Source organism: Pelodiscus sinensis, chromosome 8, assembly GCF_049634645.1.
Source record: "Pelodiscus sinensis isolate JC-2024 chromosome 8, ASM4963464v1, whole genome shotgun sequence".
Taxonomy (NCBI): Eukaryota; Metazoa; Chordata; order Testudines; family Trionychidae; genus Pelodiscus; species Pelodiscus sinensis.
The window spans coordinates 70,332,779-70,353,648 of NC_134718.1; the positions used below are offsets into that span (position 1 = coordinate 70,332,779).

Here is a 20,870-nt window from a genome sequence, read left to right on the forward strand (position 1 = left end):
GGGTGGAGAAAAGGGGGAAATTTGGTTAGTTTCAAACCCAAACTGGGGAGGAGGGGAAGGTCAGATTTTTTGTTCCACCATAATGAATAACCAAAAAAAATTCCTTTAGGATCCAAAGACACCCAAAATGAAAGGAAAAAGAATCAAAACAAAATGATTGTTTCAGGCTTTTGAGTCATTTTATTTTGGAGCAAATTTTAATCCAAAGTGATATTCTTGCAGGTTTTTGTTTCATTTTGGGGTGGTTTTGACCCTTTTGAAACAAAGAGAGCTAAATTTCTCAATAAAGCACCATGAAATGAAAAGTCAAAATGCTTCATTTGAAATTTAACAAACCCTTTTAGCTTTTCTGAGAAAAATAATCTCATCCAAAGCCATTCACCAAATTCAACCTAAATTCACAAATAGTTTCGGTGTCCTGAAAAAATACTTCTCTGAAATATACCACTAAAGTCTATTTCAAAATTCCATCTTTTCATGAGGGCATTCCTAGCTTTCCAGAGTAAGGTTGGAAAAGAACACGGAGATCCTGTAAGAAAGGAATTCTCTCCTCCAACATGGCAGGAGGAATTTTAAAGGTCTAGAGCCCTCATTTTACTAACTTTTGAAAACTGCTTTGAGAGTCTCAGGTGAAAAGAGATAGAGATGCAGCCGTGTTTGTCTGGTGTAGCTGAAACAAAAGACAGGACTATGTAGCACTTTAAAGACTAACAAGATGGTTTATTAGGTGATGAGCTTTCGTGGGCCAGACCCACTTATTGATCTGAGGAAGTGGGTCTGGCCCACGAAAGTTCATCACCTAATAAACCATCTTGTTAGTCTTTAAAGTGCTACATAGCTCTGTCTTTTGTTTCAGGTGAAAAGAGAGACCTGTTGTCTCTCCCATTGTTCCCCTCTGCCTGGCATATGGACTCTGATTATACGACATATCACTAGGAAAGCTGGATATTTGCCTTCAAAGTTTTATGTGCAAATCGGTCAAAAAAATGTAGGTGTAATAACCTTCCTTGGGAACTGAGGTGAGGAACTCCAGAACCAAACACTCCAGCGCCAACAGCTTGAGCTATAAAACCAGGCTCACAAGCTGAGGGCTATAATGGCCCATGTTGTTTGGGGTTCGGGCAAAAGAGATAACAAGTAATACCCACTGACCAGCAAATTACTCATTCAGGCACAAAGGAGCCAGAGTGCAATAGAAACAAAATTCAAACATATGGTGACCCTGTACCCCAAAGCAATATCCTCGCACCCCCACGCTTACGATGGTGATAGAATTAGGATAGGTATTGTGCAAAGCATGCCTTGTGAGCAATCATTCTAAAAGTCTTGAACCGCTGAACATTATTATCCTGTGAGATGGTGTGTGTTGTCAGTGTATGAAAAGTTACAAAGTTGTGCTAAGTGTGTGCTACTGGAATATGTAGGCTGAGGGATTTGGGTTTCTTTAGTCTACAGAAGAGAAGAGTGAGGGGGGATTTGATAGCAGCCTTCAGCTACCTAAAGAGGGGAGAGGGTTCCAAAGAGGACGGAAAGAGGCTGTTCTCAGCAGTGGCAGATGACAGAACGAGGAGCAATGGTCTCAAGTTGCAGTGGGGAGGTCTAGGTTGGATATTGGGAAAAAACTATTTCACTAGGAGGGTGGTGAAGAACTGGGATGGGTTACCTAGGGACATGAAGGAATCTCTATCCTTAGAGGTTTTTAAGTCCCGGCTTGACAAAGCCCTGGCTGGGTTGATTTAGTTGGGATTGGTCCTGCTTTGGCAGGGGTCTGGACTCGATGACCTCCTGAGGTCTCTTCCAGCCCTAGGAGTCTATGTTACAAAGCTGGAAACACCCACGATTAGCCTTTCAGGTACAACATTGGAGAGACCAGACAGCGTTGAGGGCCCATTAAGGGGAATACGTGGACTCACAAGCATTACCCCAGGAACTGTACACAATGCAAGTCTCTCAGGCATAGCACATACACGATGGAGACCGTTTGGCTCATTACAGCAAAGATCTTTCCAGAAAGCTGGAAGAAGCTATGAAAAGGACAAGTTGCACCACTTGGCCTAACATCCTCTCCCCTTTCCCCACAACTCTACCCCCAAAAGCACATGTAGAAGACAAAGACCGAACTGGTGATCCCAGCCTGAAGTGATTTCTAGCCTTTTTTGTAAGATCTATGACCCGCGTCCGTTGTCTGTGAAACTCCACTGAGGTGAAACTCCACTGAGTCCAAATCCTGTGTAGTCTGTGAAATTTAGACTGTGATTTTACTTTTTATTCCTTAGGGAGCTACGTCAACTGCATAGCTTGTTATGAAATGGCTTATTTCGAAATTGGGAGCATCAACACAGCACTTATTTTGAAACAGAGCACTCTTCCTCCCACTTCCCTTACTCCTCGTACAATGAGGGCTACAGAAGTCGGAGTAAGAAGTCCTCCAGCTTGACAGTATTTCGACATTATTTCGAAATAACTGCCTGCTGTGTAGATGCGGACTACGTTATTTCAAAATAGCACTTGTTATTTCAAAATTAAGTTGCTGTGCAGATGTACCCAGAGTGTTAGTTTGTAACTCTAAAAATGATGAGTAGACCCGTGACACCTTAGAGACTAACAAAAATGAATAGCGTATCGTGAACTTTTGCCCAAGGAAGGTCATAGTACTATATATTTTTTGTTACTCTCTAAGGTGTTGTATCTGTATGCTTGCTATTTATAATCACTTGAACTATCTCTCTATAATGAATAAATCTGTTTCGTATTTTTTTAACCCAAAACAACATGTTGTTTGAAGGGAAATTTGCTCAGGAACAGGATTTGGTGAATGTGCTCTCCACTCTCAAGGTGGATCAGACTGGATGATAAATTTACTCCCATCAGACTTCTGATGTGGGCAAAATGATAGAGCTGTGAGGTCCTAGGATGGGGAGCTGGGGAGGGGGGAATTGGCCCAGTTCCAGGCTGCATTCTGGGGAACCCATCCCACACACCCTTACTCTGTTGAGATTGTGCTGCAGAACTTGCTTGCAGCCCGGACTCACACTGTCTTTGGAGACTAGCAGATCCGAAAAAAGCAGAGTGAATAGGAGCGGAAAGCTTTTAATTAACAGCCGAGCTAAAATGCCATTAGAATACACCGTTTTGTTTTTATTAATTCACTCGGATTCAGCAGGAATTCCACCAAGGAATAGAGATGAGCAGATGCAAAGGGAAGCACATTAATAAATCATGAGTGTCATTAAAATTTGTAAACTAATATCTTCTGGGAAGCCTCAGCAATTAGTCTTGGGGCTTTCTTGGCAAACAACATATTGATAAATCCAAAAGGTCCATGTTTTACAAAACCACCATCCTGGGGAAAGGTCACAGAGAGAACAATTAGGTGACAAAACAAATGGACCGGCCAGCAGCTTGCCTTGGGGAAGACAAACGAGTTTCATGGAATGGGACAGCTGAGGCAGACTACCAGAGGAAGGTGGCAGGTCAGTACGCCTGCATTTTGCAACCCACAGATGGCAATGATCTCATTAGCATGTCCTCCGGGTCACCTTGAGTCATAATCTGCTGAGTGTGCACTGTCACCAGGCCCCTCCATGTCGTAACACACCAGTATCCTCATAGGGATAGGGATGAGCCTGCCTGTTCCCTCCCAGAATGTCACAGGGAGGGAACCAATAGAATTCCTTAGACATATATGAAAATCCACGAGAACAAGAGAAAATGCGACTTACTAATATTTGTATTTCAGTATTATGTAGCGGCCCCGACAGAAAATGGGGGCCCCTTGTGCTAGATACTGTTTGCCTTAACAGTGTGGTCCCTGCCCGCAAAAGCATACAAACTAAATCAGCAAGACAGATGAATGGTGGGACGGAAACAGAGGCATACAAAGAGAAAGCGACTTACCTAAGGCCAGGTCTAACTAGACCCAGCAGCTCAGCTTACGGTCTGCAACTCCAGGTATGTAACACTCCTCTTGGCTTCCCTTACTCCTTGCAAGAGCAGGAATATCGGATATCAGCAAGGGCACCCTCTGAGTTCGATTTAGTGAGTCCTAACTAGACTCACTACATCAAACTTAGGAAGCTCGATCACAGCATTGTCAATCTTCCACAGACTGAAGACATAGCCTAAGTGACATCAGTAGCAGAGCTGGGAATAGAATCCAGGTTTTCTGGCTCCTAGCTGAATGATGGAGATACATAGTGGGGAGCACTAGTACGTTCTTCAGAGCTTCCTGTGACATTAACATGAAGGTGGGAGAGGAAATGAGGCATAGGACATAACAGGAGAGTATGCGATAGGTAGGAATAATAGTACGAAATGGAGAAAAGAAATAATGAGGCCGACTGCCAGGAGAGTGGAATGTGCTAGGTAGTCTAGCAAAGTGGTTGAAGCTCCATCTTCTGGAACTCAAACTAAGCCTGGTCTACTCAAGAGCAGATCAACTTAAAATACGCAACCTCAGCTATATTTGTTGCATGGCTGGAGTCAATATATCTTAAATTGCTGTCTATACAGTGGGGGGTTGATGGGCACAAATGCACCCACCGGCTTCTTTCAATCCTCACAAGGAGCTGGAGTACCGTTGCTGACGGGGGCACTCTGAGTTTGATTTAGCAGGTCTAGCAAAGACCTGATCATTCAAATTCTGGAAGATCGATGCATCGATCTTCCGTATAGTGTAGACATGGCTGTATACTGGCAACAGCACAAGAAAAGACCTTGGAGAGAACAATCCTGCCTTGACAATGAAAGGTACAGGGTGATCTAATAGATGTTTGCTCTGACACAAAAAATAGCAACGTCTTGGGTCAATAGCTAACCAAAAGCTCATTCGCATGACCAAAGAGAACCTGGTGGCAGCCAGCCAAATGAAAAAAGGAAACTCAGAAGAAGTCGAGTGTCAAATTACTTTACAAATACGCAGTCTTGGTCCAGAAGTAAGAGATTGTCACTGTAGTTTAGGAAGGTGATGGGGGCTTTGTAGGGAGACAACAGTGAACATCCTTGCAACATTTCTAAAGTTCTCATCACCTTAGTGCCTGGGACCCCATCTTATCTTATCCAACACTACCACTGTATCCTTCTGTCCCTAAGCCCAACTCCTCTCTGAGGCCAAATGGGATAGACCAGGAGAGATTCCCAATTCATCTGTGTATCTTAGCTGGCAGACACTTACTACTACATCTTATGTTCTTCTTTTTTGGGGAAGTATCCCCCATTTTCCATCCCTCAGTTAACCCATTGTGGCAGTTTAACATCCTCACTAAATGCCCATCCTCTTGGTTAGAGAGTTCACCCGACTGGTCTGTTCCCCAGTGTGATACTCAGCACCCATCCTCTCTGCAAACTTTACTGGTCTAATAGCCCCCTTCCACTCCACCTCTTTGAGGAGGAACCAAATTTCTGATGCCTATTGTAACAAAATCCATGATGGAATAAACACAGGGGCTAATGGGCCATCACTTAAACTAACCACATGTAGTGTGGGGACTAGAACTCCAGATCCTACATTCCAAAAACCTGTTTTTAACAACTAGAACTAAAAGAGGACCACAACAGGCTAGTAGCAGCATTCGATCTCTTTGCAGAACTGGCTGCCAGAACCCAACTCATAGACTTTAATGCCAAAAGGGACCATCGTGATCATCTACTCTGACCTTCTAAACACCGCAGTCCACAGAGGGCAAGTCTACACAGCAGGGCAAAAGTTGAATTAAGCTACGTCAATTGCATAACTGAATTCAAAATAGCTTAATTCGGCTTTTCGAGCTGTCTACACAGCAGAAAGCCGAAGGAAGAACCCTCTTCCTTCTGCTTCCCTTACTCCTTACTCCAACTTCTGTAACCCTCATTTCATGAGAAGTCCTCCAGCTCACCATTATTTTAAAATAAAGGCTTGTAGTGTAGACACGTTCTTTGTTATTTTGGAATAACATCAGTTACTCCGAAATAATGCTGTTGTGGAGACATAGCCAGAACTTCACTCCTGTACCATACCCCTAACCTCTGGCTTGAGTTACTGAAGTCCTCACCACTTGATTTAAAGACTGCAAGTTACAGAGAATCCACCATTCATGCCACTTCGAGCCAGCAAATGGCCCATGCTCCAAGGCCTCTATCAATTTTACCTTGGAGGGAAATTCCTTCCAAGCCCAAACATGGCGATCAGTTAGACCTGGAGCATATGAGTGAGACTCACCTGCCAGGGGCCAAGGAAGGAATTTTTTGAAGCAACTCAAACCCCCTCTCCATCTCAAGTACTAGCTCCAGCTGTTTGAGAGATTTGCTAACAGAGTCACAGATGGGCCATATGTCACTGAAGGAAATTTCATTACACCCTCAACTCCATAAACTAACCAAGCTCAGTCCTAAAACAAGTCACACACCCCCCCCCACGCCCTTTGGATGCTGTTCCAGAACTTTGTTCCTCTGATTGTTACACACCTTCCTCTAAGCTCAAGATGTAGATTTATTGAGCGCTAGCTAATTTATATCCCTTTGCTCTCATACTAGCATTGGCCCTTAACTTAAATATCTCTTCTCCCTCCCTGGTATTTATCCCACTGAAGTATTTAGAGAGAGGAACTAGATCTTCCCTCACCCATTGTTTTGTCAAGCTTCATAAGCCAAGTGCCTTAATTCTCCCCTCGTGGGGCGAGTTCCCCTTCCCCTGATCATCCTAGTAGCCCTTTTCTGCACCTGTTCTAGTCTGAGTCCATCATTCTTAAACACAGATGAAACCACATTATTCGCTGCATGAACAGAACCCTCTGGAAAACTACGTGTGTTGGAAAGTGCCAGCATAATACACTTTTTTTTATTATCAGACTAATAATGGATATCACATTATGTCCCCTGCATTATTATAATCTTGTCGTGACTGCAGTCCACGAGTCTCTTTTCAATACCGCAGAGCCAAGCAAAACGGCAGTGTTCTGTTCAGAGGTATGTAAGCATTCCGCGCTGTACTGCATAGCCTCAAAGAGGGAGAGGCTGAGATCCACCTTCTGCATTTCATATTAGGACCCAGTTCGTTACACCAGCTAAGTGGCACCTCACAGTCACAAGGACATCTGGCCCTTTAAGGGGGGCGAGGGTCCCGGCCTCACCTGCGCCAAGTTTAACTTACCTGCCAGGTCACAGGGATTAAACAGCAAGAGCATGATCAGCTTCCTGATTCCTGGACTCTAATTCCCAAAGGGACAGCTCACCTTATGACTAGGGCCCTGCCAAATTCACCATGCAGGCTGGTCAATGTCACAGCCAGAGATGTTGCAAATTGATCAATTGCAAATGCTGAAGTCTGAATTTTTACGAGTATTCTTCCTGCCTGGGTCCTGACCCAAAAGGGGATTGGAGGGCGGGCGGTTTGCAAAGTTGCTGCAGGGAGAAGGGCCCAAGAATGCCACCCAGACTTGTGTGCAGTTTCCAGGGTAGGGGTAGAGTAGGTTCTTGGAAGTGGAGGTGGCTAATTTATGGAACCTAATTAAAATGGGCACTCCAGTCCTGGGAAACAAAACAGAAGCTGTTTTACCTACTACCTGGTCCCCTCAAATCCCAATCAGAGCCACTGTGGAAGGGTCCCTCGGCCCCAGCTGGAGCAGTGGAAAGTAGAAGCCCCGAACTTGGTAGAGCTGCTTGGGGAAGAAGCCCTGAACTTCACTCTTAGAGACACAGGAGCTGCAGGGAGCTGCACTGGCCACAGCTACCATCAGGAGAAGTCCCAGCTTCATCGGGAGCCCTGGTGGGAGGAAGCACTGAGCTCCATGTCCTGATTAGTGGCAGGAGCCCTAAGGAAGGGGGAGCAGCAGCAGTAAGCTCAGGTTTCTGGCTTCTTCGGGGCAAAAGTGAGGGTGTGCCAGCCTCCTTTCTGCACTGCCTCTCAAGGGAGGTCTGATCGCCCCATGAAAAGCAGCCGTGGAGGGGAAGGACAACTCCAGTCCACCATCAGCCCAGCCTGATTAGCAGCTGGAGTAGCGGTCCCCTAGACCAATGTATCAGAGCAATGCCTAGAACCCTGTGGTTTTTGCAAATACCACATAACCAGAAACAACCACCAAAACTCCATGAAGCCCTCATCTTGCAGCCATAGCTCCTGTCCCACCAGGCTAGGCCCAGGAACATGCTGCGGGTGCTTCAACCTAGCACACAGGGTCACAGTGCTGCTCAGGTTCGGCCTGGGCCTTCCCTTTGTCATGGCATAGGGAGAGGTGGGGGGAGGGGAGCACTGACCAGGCCAAATCTGAATTTGTGCCATTGCAACCGAGCATACAGGGTCACAGCACCACTCACTCGAATGTGGCCTGGGTACCCCGACGGCAGCCAGGCCAAAGGTCAGTGGTGCTGCAGACCCAGCTGCTAGATTGCAGCACCTCAGAATGGGACTCAGCCACTAAAAAGTGAATGAAGGGCAGGCTAGCTCTGCATCACATGACATCTTCCCCAACACAGTCCTCCCACCTGACAACGCCCCTTTCATCTCCCCACCACCACCACCACCGCCACAATGCTAAAATGGATACAACGTAAAGAACCACACCCCCACCATATTCCCAAAATAAAATGAAAACACAGATATAAAATAATGAATTCACAGGGCTTCAGCAATGCCTCTGTTCCTTCATCTGAATGCACAGTAGCAGTTGCTCTGACTTAACTGACAGCAGACAGTTAGGGCTGTTAATTTTTTTTTTAATTACACTCAGGACATTTTCTTATTGATTTACTTGACTCTGGATTTAGATGCGGGGATTAGAATAGCTTTTCCATTGCAGTGCAGTTTTTCAATAAAAGCAGCCTCTCATTTTATCCGCCCGAAGACGGAGAGGGAATTCAGCGGCAGTTTTTGATGCATGAGGAATGAAGGAGCAAGCCCGTCTCTCAAGACTAGATTGAATGGTTTCCTAGTCCCACCTCTTCTGAAGTTTCAGTACATGGTTTACAGCTCTTTTGCCTTAAGAATCCTCTTTTGGAAACAACCCCGTTGGCCCAGCTCAAGACGTGCTATTTTGTAGGAGAGGAGAAGTATTGTGTGGTTGCAAGAACACCCCTGAACCCCAGGAAACATAAAAATCCAGGAATCCCATTCTTGTGGTACTTATTTTAAACCACATAGGTGCTAAGAGACCATGATGGACGAGTCTGATACTGTATGCTCCCTCTAACTAGAGCCCTGTGCAGATACAAAATTTGCATCCACATCCCCATCTGCAAAAATGATCCACAGTCACATCTGCAATGGCTGTGGATATAAAGTAGACAACCGCAAATTTGCAGGGTTCAAGACACAAAATTCGTATCTGCATCTACCTCCAGATCTGCAAAAATGAGCCGTGGACATCTGCAGATGTGGATACCCGCGGCTATCAAGCAGATATCCGCGGATTTGTAGGACTCCAACTGTAACTTCTGCTGTACAGCAGACAGCCTGTCCAGGGCCATGCTAAAGCAATCTACTTCTTTACCATATCTTCTTTATAAGCTATAAAACCATTTGGGGAACAGTGGTAAAAATGTAGCCGTGTTAGTCTGGTGCAGCTGAAACAAAAAACACGACTGTGTAGCACTTTAAAGACTAACAAGATGGTTTAATAGGTGATGAGCTTTCTTGGTCTGATGGCTAACCCCCACTTTCCTCTCTCTGACAAAAATAAAAAAACAAACTCCAAGAGGAATGTCACTATCACCTTTTTTTGCACAGCTCAAATGCTGCTACGACTTCTTGGCATTAAGACAGGATTTGCTGGCTCGTTACATTATTTATGCAGAGCAGATTGTGTGGTAATTATGCTTAAAGTATAATTACTGTGTCGTTTGTACTTGTTCGGTGCAAGGGAAAAGTTTTCAAGGCTTAAAGACCCTGAAAAGTACAAGGTACGTGAAAATGGCGGTGTTCCCTCTTAGTTCCATGGCTATTTATACATTTGCAGATTAACATGATATCACGCAATTAGGCTTTAGAGTTGCCATGCAAGTCAAGAAGTTTCAAGAGCGATTATGAACAATTAACTTCTAATGCATTCACTGACTCTGCTGTATCGTTAGCTCCCATCCGGTAATGCTCCTGAAACCGTCTTGCAAAAGTGACTTTAAAATAAACTGTGAACAATAAAAGAACAAAGACATCAAAAAGGCCGGGTGGAAAGCAGGACACACTGTGTCTGTGCAGAAGTGTCACATCCAGAAACAGAGAGTTACCATGGACCAAGAGCCACAAGTCTTGCTACAAGTTAACAATAAACACAATATAACAGGTATAGCAGTGAAGTATAGCCCTACGGCCCTTCACAATTTCTCTTGTCCTATACAGTGCGCCTACCACTGAAAAATACTAAGCTTGGTTTAAGGCTCTGCTTTTCTTCAGAATATGTGGATATGCCCAAGTCAAGTTTCCCAGCTGGTGTAAATTGTCCTGAATGGAACAAAGGATAAGAGCAAAGGATATAACCAATGTTCCCTCTAATTCTTTTCATCCCCGTGAGGATTTTTCCCATGCATGTGCAGAATAAAATTATTATGTGCACCAACTTGTGTGAATGTGCACCACCAACAGAAACATAAAACCTAGGTGCTCTGCTAATGAGCTGAGTGGCATTTGAATCTCTCCTAAGTAGTTGCTCAAGCACACAGCTTACAGGGAACACTGGATATAACCCACATATTTATATGCAGCTTGTAATTCTGTGTGACACATACACACCCACCCACGTACACCCTTATACGTGTCATGTATAAAAACCATCCAAGTTGTAGTTCCAGGAGTCTAAATCTCTTGTGTGCCTATTGAAATGTCCCTGTCAATTCAGAGTGGGATTGCAGCTCTGCAATTTGAATCTGTTGAGAAGAGAGAGTTCAAACGCTTGCATAAAACACGGTCATTAAATGGTCCTAGAAGAAACAGTGAACTCCCTGTATGCTGGCTAATCCTGCCAAGTCAGTAATGGAAGCAACACGTGGGAGATGGGAGTTCCCAGCCTCAGCTCGCAATTCTAATTCTGGTTAGGATACAGATTCCACTGCGAGACTGTAAACACCTCTGTATCTCTAGCCTACTTTGCAGACAACCCATTGGTGGAGGAGAGGGCTGGTGAGGATGGTTAGTATACTCCATACTCTTCAAATAAAAGTTCTCCAATGACCAACAAGTATTCCTGAGCCAAATCCTAGTTGTGCTGGGATGAATGGAAGTTTTGCTGTAAGTATCCATGGCCTGGGATTTGGGCCACTATTGGACAAATACAGGGTAGGACTGGATGCAGGGGGGGAAAGCTTGTTGGGTTAGAAACCAGCTTTTAGTTTGTGTCTGTGCTGTGCCGAGCACAGTGCAGCCCCAGCCACGTGTCGGGCTCCTCAGTGCTACCGTAACACCGACCGGCAGACCAAACCTGGGATCTCTGAAGCTTAATGTATGAGCTTCTTCTGCATGAGCTAAAAGCCATCTGCATTTAGAGCAGATTCATTATTCTCTGTGTAAATGGGCTCAGTGCCACTACATGGGACAGTGCACCACACCCAGCAGGTGTGCAGGTTACACAATAACACAATAGCTGTATGCTGAAGTTAGGTGGAGTCTCTCACTTAGCCAAGACAGTCTCCCTGCCATTAAGTTTTTACTGATCTGAGTTGGCTTGGGTAATTAAGTGCCATTCCCAGATGCACTCTCTCTAACAGACCTTTCTTCTGGGCATCCTCATGATTTGCATGACAACAGCATCTAGGGTTCCTAGCGAAGACCGGACCCCATTATGCTAGGCGCTATACTTAAGCCGAATAAGAGACAGTCCCTGTTCCGAAGCGTCAACAATCTAATAAAGATAAGGCAGACAAAAATAAAGAGGATCACTGTCCCCATTGAATGGCTGAGTAACTGAGGTTCAGCCATGTGCTGAGGGACCCCGGTGAGATCCACCCACGTGCTGAAGACCAACACCCCAGTCTTTTAGGTCCCAGTTAGGTTTCTTAACCAGAGCACTACACATCCATCCACATCTGACAGACACAGAATTAGCGAGCTCTCAACCAAAGAGTTTTCCCAGAGCAGCTCGTTTTGCTTCCCCCCGTTTCTTCCCAAACTCACAAATTCTCTGGCTTCTCAGCAGCCTCTTTGACACGAGGCCTAGCAAACCGTTTCCTGCCTTTCACTGTGAAATCCATAATCCGCTTACCTCCACAACGAGCTCTCCGTAACACTCCCCAAGTTGAAGTCGTAGAGTTTGGTTAGAATGAGAATCACCTGCAGGGGAGAAAGAAAAAGAATCTTCCTTTAGATGGTGTTACTGTGTACACAACGCATCGGCACTCACCCAAAGGAGAGCTTAACATTTATCCATTCAAGTTGGGGTATTATAGGATCAAGGAGGTAAAAAGAAAATCATTAGCTTAATGCACCCATATCACTAGTAACATTTATTTTAATCCTCGGGATGTTTTGCATTTGAAATAAAACATGCCACCAGGAATTGCTTTAACACTGTAGGCTGGCTTCTCTGCAGCTGTAGCTATTCCAGATCCGGGATGGAGCCAGATGGGCCTTGTTATGTAGGCAGGTGCACACCTCTGGTTATGTTGGTCTAACGTATCCCAGTCAGGGGTGTGATGAAACCTCCGCCCCAAGCCGATGCAAGTACCATGCTGTCCATACTGATGCTATGTCAACGGGAGACACTCTCCAAGCAACATAGCTACATGTCTCACAGAGGTGGAGTAATTACGCGGACGGGAGAGCACTCTCACATCGGCCTCGCTCGTCTTCATGGGAGGCATTTCAGCGGCACCATTGCAACAATGTAACACTGTACTGCAGCCTGGCCTCAAGTAGGCCAACCCGACACCATAGTTATCTTCTCTCTCTATTCCCCAAAGTGCTTGGCAATGAAACTCCTCAGACTCCAGGTACGGCTACACCGCAAACTTCTTTCAGAATAAGCTTTTCCGGAAGATATCGTCCAGAAAAGCTTATTTCCAAATAGAGTATCCACAGTACAAGGAAGCCTCAAAATGAGTCCAAGGCAAGCTCCCCTCATGTGGACGTGCTATCTTGATTTAGAGCCCCAGGAGGCACTGGCGAGGAATAACTTTAACATGGGCCTGGAGAGGAGCTATTTCGACATAGCAGCAGTGGAGTGTCCACACACACCCTCTTCGGAAAGAGCTGTCTCAGAAGAGGCATTATTCCTTGTGGAATGAGGTTTACCAACGTCAGAAAAAGCCCTCCATTATTTCGATTTTCATTTGAAATAAAGCAATTGCTGTGTGGATGCTACTATTGTTTTTCCGGAATACCGGCCATTATTCTGGAAAAACGGCGCAGTATAGATGCACCCTCCGTGAAGTTAAGTGCAGAGAGGACCATCCACTTGGTGCACCCATGAGAGCTCCAGTTTTTGGTTATAAGACTTCGGCTAGGAGTAAAAGTTCACACCCCCAGGTCGGGCCCAAACTGTGCTTTGCTTGCACACAAAGGGCTTTATAATCAGTGATGGGCAAAACCTCAGCATCTGAGGGAAAGGAACATTACCCGAACCATATATGAAAAAACAGAGGGAAAGCTTTCTCTCAGCCACTGAGAAAACGGGATGGCCATAACCGCCAGCAATTTCCAGGACTACTTAGCTGTAGCAGAGATGCGCTCATTAAAGTCAATGGGAGTCACGTGCTTAAAATTAAGCGGTTCATCCAGCAGAAGTTAGTGGGACTGTGCCCAGGAACAACGGTTTTTAAATTTGATAAAACATCAAGCAAAATTCAGAGAAACGGTCAGCCTTTTGCACAGCTTTCACTTTCAACAACAAAAACACCATTTTCGCCCTAACATTGGAAAAACATTGCAGCAGCAAGTGCTTTCCCCAACAGTATGTGCAGGGCCCGGCCCATACTTCGGCCTTACCCTGCTTACCAGCCACCCAAGGCAAGGCTGAAGGGAAAAGTGCAAACATGTTTATCACTGTCACAGAACCCGGGTTGCAGGGCCGGCTTGCTGACAGCATCGCACAGGGAAGAGATCTGTGGGAACTCTAGAAGCCCCCGGGATACAGGCTTCTGCCTAGGTTAATGGATGGTTCTGCTGCTTCAAGCACTCATTCATCTTTATTCCGTGGTTACTGTTCCCTCTCCTGTTCTTGTTTTGCTTCATCATTTCCCCTCAGGGTCGAACTTAAGGAGGGAAATATAAGCTAAGGAGTTCCTGGCAGGACAAATGGCTGGACAGACTTGAATCAGCATAGGTCACTCTATAAATCAACGTGATGCAGGAGGGGAATAAAAAAAAACACCTTGATGCTATAAATTAAAAGCTACATTGCTTTCTGCACAAGGTGAGGAACTGTCAGCAAGAAATGGCGACCCGGTCACCTGGCTGCTGCACAAGTTGCCTTCCCTGATTAACATACCGCAACCCATGCTGGCTGATGGATGCAACGGGGTTGGAGTCCCACTGTCTCAAGGCTATTGTGGCTACAGAGGCTTATTTTTAGGATGCTTCTTATTGCCCCGAGGCCATGCTCTGGGCAGATCTGAGAAGCTAAGCAACCCTCATGGAACTTAGGTGACAGCCGTTAAAGGGTAGTGACATAAGTCACACAGAAGGTGGCGCTCTTCCCTCTGATTCCGGAATCGACACCCCACACCAAGCTAGGGGGCGCCATGGTGCTGGAAAGGCGATCTTTCCGCTGGGACGCAACGCCACTTCAAGGGTTGATTTTTCTTATAGTGTCGTGGCTCTTCTTTTCCAATTTAGGAACCCAATCCAGCTTCTATTGAAGTCAGCGAGAGCTGGATCGGATCCTAGATGCATGAGATATATTGAGCCCCCAACATCCTGGGCAGATTCCAACAGGGTAATTACACTCTGCCCATTTAATTTCCCCTGTAATTGCAAAGGGATGTGGTGTTCTCATTCTCTCTGTGAGGACTCTGTTCCTTACACAGCTCTTGCTGGGTTTTATGTGCATTGTAATTGTACCTTACAGAATGTAATTTATCATTAGCAAAACCTGCAAATACTAGGCCAATGCCAGCTATGCGCTAACGGGCCAAATCCAGTTTCGTTTAAATCTGGAGTAAAGCCATCAACTTTGGAGGAGCTGGACTGACACCTATTTAATAAAGCAGAACCAAGCCCTGCTGCTGCCTTTACTGTCTGGAATCCATGCTGAAAACGCGAGAGCGCAAAGCAGAAATGCAAGCATCCCCTAGCAGTTAAACCTCACAGAGGGTTCTAGAAACTAACAAGAGTTGCCTGAGGCATGAGTGATAGACAACAGTCACTACCACATATCACATCACACACACACACAATGCTGGAGACTCGCTCATACTAATGAAGGGGCTTCTGCCTGCATGAAATGTAGCTCTCATTCATGAAACTTCCAAGAGAGTAAGTGTAACATGGACAGTAGGTTGGAGAGTGTAAAAACCCAGGGAGGTAGCAGGGAGGTTTAGCACACCGACCTTTGTGACTAAAGCTAGGAAAGTCCCTTTCTTTACTTCACAGGTGGAGCGTTTCACAGGCTCATGGTGCCTTGCTCCACCAATTTTGGGGCTTATATTTTCAGAGCCATGGGATGAAACAGGGCCACTTTGGGGCCCCAAGCTTCAGGGGAAAGCGGGGTCTGGGGTGGCCTGTGGGGTTAGCAGGAGACCTGGTCCCAGCTCACCCCTCTGACTCCCAGCATCACTCTGCAGAGGAGGATGGAAGGCAGCGAGAGGCAGGACAAGGGCTTGGGGAAGGGGGTGGAATGGAGATGGGGTGGGGGTGGGGCAGGTTCAGGGAGAGGAGCTGTGGGCTGGCGTTAGGTTGGTTGCTGCTGCCAGCGTCAGGCCCCCGCGCCAGGCTTCTCTGGACCCATCTCCCTAAACCAAGGTGCCAACCCCCCCCCAAGTCTATGGACAGGACAGCTCTGCTTGGACCCGTTCTGAGCACCACCAAAAATGATACAAACCCGACGCCTACGACTGCTTTGGGATACCAAGGGAAAATGTAACTGCCAAAGCAAGGCCATCATATATATAGTAGCCCAATGTCTGAGAGTCTGTAACGCCGAAATGCTGGCTGTTCCCTCTGGGCGGCGCTGGTGCCTGAAATGCTGGCTGTTCCCTTTGGGCGGCGCTGGTGCCTGAAATGCTGGCTGTTCCCTCTGGGCGGCGCTGGTGCCTGAAATGCTGGCTGTTCCCTCTGGGCGGCGCTGGTGCCTGAAATGCTGGCTGTTCCCTCTGGGCGGCGCTGGTGCCTGAAATGCCGGCTGTTCCCTCTGGGCGGCGCTGGTGCCTGAAATGCCGGCTGTTCCCTCTGGGGGGCGCTGGTGCCTGAAATGCTGGCTGTTCCCTTTGGGCGGCGCTGGTGCCTGAAATGCCGGCTGTTCCCTCTGGGGGGCGCTGGTGCCTGAAATGCCGGCTGTTCCCTCTGGGGGGCGCTGGTGCCTGAAATGCTGGCTGTTCCCTCTGGGGGGCGCTGGTGCCTGAAATGCTGGCTGTTCCCTTTGGGCGGCGCTGGTGCCTGAAATGCCGGCTGTTCCCTCTGGGGGGCGCTGGTGCCTGAAATGCTGGCTGTTCCCTCTGGGCAGCGCTGGTGCCTGAAATGCTGGCTGTTCCCTCTGAGCGGCCCGTGTTTCATGGGGAGTGTGAGGCTCAAACGTCCCCTTGCTCCCCCGTGGCGGCCCGGCTGAGCGGCGCAGAAGTCAGCTGAGTGCCACGGCGAGAAGGGAAAGGGGGGGCAGAGTAGAGTGACAGCAGCTCCAGGCCCCGCCCCCTGGCTGTGAACGTCACCACCCCGCCCTCCTTCGCCTCCCACCATGGCGCTTGGCTGACTTCTGCATCGTTCAGCCAGGCCACCGCGTGGGAGCAAGTGGCACAAGCGACCATTTGGGCTCCACGCTCTCCAGGCAGCACAAGGAGCGCGGAGCTCAAAAGGCCCTTTGGACTCCGCTGTCCCCGGAGTGAGAGGCAGGAGGGGGAGGAGAAGAGAAAGAGAGAGACAGAGAGAGAGGCAGGAGCCATGGGAGAGATGAGAGAGAGGGGGGAGACAGTAGGAGGAGGAGGAGAGAAAGACTGGAGGTTCAGGAGAGAAGACTGACATGGAGAAGAGACCTGAAAATCCCGTCTTATGACGGGCTAATTGGCTAGTATATATATAACCGCGACACACCTCACAGGCTGGAACAAACAAGGTCCCTGTTTGTTTTCAGAGACAGGCTTTTAAATGGCGTGGGACTTAGCAGTTACCTTCAAGAGACCCCAGGGCCCAACCCACCCTACTCCTCGGCAGAGGGAGCTGGACAACACATTTCTGAAGTAACTTCTCTGGCAGGAAAGGGACCATTTGGCAATAAGGCATTTCAGCCCTGCTTTGGGAGGGCTTCCACGTGCTACCCGAAGGCAGTGAATTTCCACTGGGGTCTCCAGCATGGCGGTGCTGCCCACGGTGACCACATTTGTCTGCATCCTTCCCCCTCTGGAGAGCATTGTGACCACAGGCGGTTTGGTGCCCTGCGCCTATGCAAGATGGAGTTGGCGCAACCACACCACGGGCGACGGGGATGGAGCATAGTGAGAATGGGACCGTGCATCCTGCTTCAAATTTTTGCTGTTGAAATTATAGGTTTGTCCCCCGGTGGAGGCAAAAAGTTGAAAATAGCCCAATTTTTCACCCCACAAAATTCCCCAAGGAACGGTGGGTTGGAGATGGAGAGACGTTTCATTCCGGCATTTTCAGGCAACCTGAACAACTTCCACATTCCTGGTCTGAAAAGTTTCATTTCTCTGAATTCAACTGGATGTTGCGATTCATTCCCTTGATGCCTTCCTGCCCCCCGGGAGATGGGCTCTGTGGACAAAAAATTTTCCCATGATGCCCCCCCAGTCACGTGACTCCTGTGAGGCAGCATGCAGCTCAGTGAGGGCATGGCTACATGAGGAAATTATTTTGAAATGACTAAATTCAAAACAATGACTCCCAAAATAACTATTTTGAAATAAGATTATTCCCCAAGGAAAGCAGGAGTTATTATGATGAAATAAACAGCCCCTTATTTCGAAATAACAGGCTTGGTAGCGTGGCTACTTTGCTTGTTATTTCAAAATAACTCCCTACTGTAGACCAGGGCTAAGAGAGACAACATGGAGAGTCTAGTTCAGCCAGAGAGCCTAGCCCATAGGAGAGAATGGAGACATGAGACAGCCAAAGCGGCGAGGAGTCCCGTGGCACCTTATAGACTAACGGAAGTGTAGGAGCATAAGCTTTCGTGGGCAAAGACCCACTTCGTTAGATACTCATAGTGGAAATTTCTGGACCTCCAGATCAGCTACTAGAAGTGGGCCTCATCCTCCTTGATTGGATCCACCTCGTCATCTCCAGCCTGATCCTGGCCTGCATACAGGCAGTCCCCGGGTTACGTACAAGATAGGGACTGTAGGTTTGTTCTTAAGTTGAATTGGTATGTAAGTCGGAACTGGTACATATTGTAGGGGAAACTCTAGCCAAACATTTCTCCAGAGCTCAGTTTTATTCTCCCACACCTCACTTCCCTCAGTCCTTTATTCTCAAGCTGAGGTGTCTGCTGAGAAAAGCTGCTCCGCGTCTCCCTGGTCTGCGGGGGGGAGGGGCGCTAGCTTCGCGTCTCCCTGGTCTGCTGGGGGGAAGCAGCTAGTGCGGGGTTGCCTCACCCCATTTGTAAGTAGGGATCCGATGTAAGTCGGATCCATGTAACCCGGGGACTGCCTGTATTTATACCTGCCTCTGGAAATTTCTACTACGTGCATCTGACGAAGTGGGTCTTTGCCCACGAAAGCTTATGCTCCTACACTTCAGTTAGTCTATAAGGTGCCACAGGACTCCTCGCTGCTTTTGCAGATTCAGACTAACACGGCTACCCCTCTGATACGAGACAGCCAAACTACAGCTCCCATGAAGCAACACAACCCTCTGAGAAAACCATTGAAATGAAAACCATTGAAGTGAAATTTTTCAGTTTGGTTTTCCTAAAGTAAAAATTGAAAAAAAAAAAAAATCAGCAAAATTATTTTTTCCTGAAACTACATTACCTGCTGAAAAATTGTTTTGAAGAGCTAATTCCCAACCAGCAACCACATCACAAAAAAAGCTGCCGCCACTATTGTTAATTATGTATAGCAGCGTAGTGTTCAGGGAGACCCAGTCTTGGAACAGAACCTGGTGTGCCACCTGAATAAAAGACAATTCCTGATCCAAAGAGTTTCTATACTAAGTGCTTGTCTACACAACAGCGACGGAAGGGGTTTGCTGCCTCTGCAGTAGGTCTGCCTCTTAGAGATTATAACTAACTTGGCCTTCCATGTAAACCTCATTTTTTGACGAATACAGGATCTGTCGAAAAAGGCTTTATTTTCCACAGATCCGCATCTAGACTGCCAGGGTTTGGGTTTTTTTTTTAGAAAAAACTCTGTTTTGAAAAAAAGCGGTGGCCATGTTTATGCTAATGAGGTGCAGGATATTTAAATCCCGGCTTCATTAGCAATTTCGACTTGTTTGATTCGCATCCCTCTGTCGACAGAAGGATGCAGTCTAGACGTAGCCTGGGGGTCTCTTAACAGATGTCACCTTAAGGGTTTTGAAATGAAATGTTATGAGGCTGCATCAAATCTGGAGATAATTCCAGGGAGGAGAGAGGGGAAGGGAGGACGTTGTTTTATGCCAACTTGTTGATTTGTGCAGAAAGCACAAGCGTTGGTTTGATTTGTGATGTTTTTTCCTTTCCTTTCTCAGAAACGATGCTCACACATCCCCCTTGTAGGTGTGGAAGAAAACAAGCCTTCACTCTGCATTTGTAAGCAACAAGTAGCCAGAGGCAGTTTTATTAGGAGCTGCAGCAAGGGAAAAACTAATTTGGAAGGCTGGGGAGGGGAGGGAGCCCCCTGAAGGCAGATCTACGAATACAAGCAATTATGAAGCAGTTTATATACTGTCCATTACATATAATAACAATAAACAATTAGTCTCCTTCCCATTACAAACACCAATGGCTAACAGTTATTTTAGTTCCACCCAGATGGTCCTTATCTCAAGGTCCCTGCCAGAGTCAGCATTCTATCCTGATCTCCTAAAACAAGGCAAGAAGCCAGAGGCGAGCTCTTTTACAGCACTCGCGTTGTTAGGGTTAGAGTTAGCTTGACTCTTGCTTCACTGCTAACAAACCTGAAATGACTGCGTACCAATTCCGTGTACCTCCACACAGGCATGACTGTGATGTTCCATCCAGCTCTACCCATATCCCCAGTGATCTTCACACACCATATGCAAGGACACTGAGCTTCTTTATCCTGGTTGGTTGTGTGCCCCGGATAACATCTTAACAACACAACTCCCTGCTAAGAAGAAAGAGCATCCAAAGGAGCTAAGTATTATGCCATCTGAGGAATTTAAAACACTTGGCACAAATATAAATTGATGTATTGCCAGCAGCCACATCTGGAAGACAGACAAGACACAGATGAGCTGTTTTATGATGAGGGAAACTGAGGCAGGGGATGAGTACGTCACGGCTTGCTCAGAGTAACACAGCACACGTGGGTACAGTCGGGAAGATAAACTGTCTCTTACAACACTAGTCCAGTGCTCTGACCATCCTTCCTCATTGACTTTAGAGGGACTAGAAGCTGGCATCTCAGTACTCGATTGGAGGAGGGCTTTCATTCCGCAAGAACGAAAGGTACCAAGAACACCCGAGGGCCAGATTATTTCCTGGTGTAAATCGCCATGGTGCCATTGACTTGGGTGGAAGCCAAGCCAGTCTCCAGCAGCAGAGGATCTGGTCCTACCTATACATTACTTTTTTTTAAAACTGTATGGCTGTGTCTAGACTGGCCAGTATTTCTGGAAAATCAGCCGTTTTCCGGAAAAACTT

At 46.9% G+C, this 20,870-nt stretch overlaps 1 protein-coding gene across 2 annotated transcripts in view; it reads right to left on the reverse strand.

The window, feature by feature from the left end:
- The window catches only part of SORCS3 (sortilin related VPS10 domain containing receptor 3), a 499,588-nt gene that overhangs the window by 341,319 nt on the left and 137,399 nt on the right, over positions 1-20,870 (reverse strand). For both annotated transcript variants that reach the window (XM_006135388.3, XM_075935518.1), the window contains exon 2: positions 12,162-12,229. In XM_006135388.3, coding sequence (XP_006135450.2) covers positions 12,162-12,229 — 68 coding nt within the window. The remainder of the gene's footprint in view (positions 1-12,161; positions 12,230-20,870) is intronic.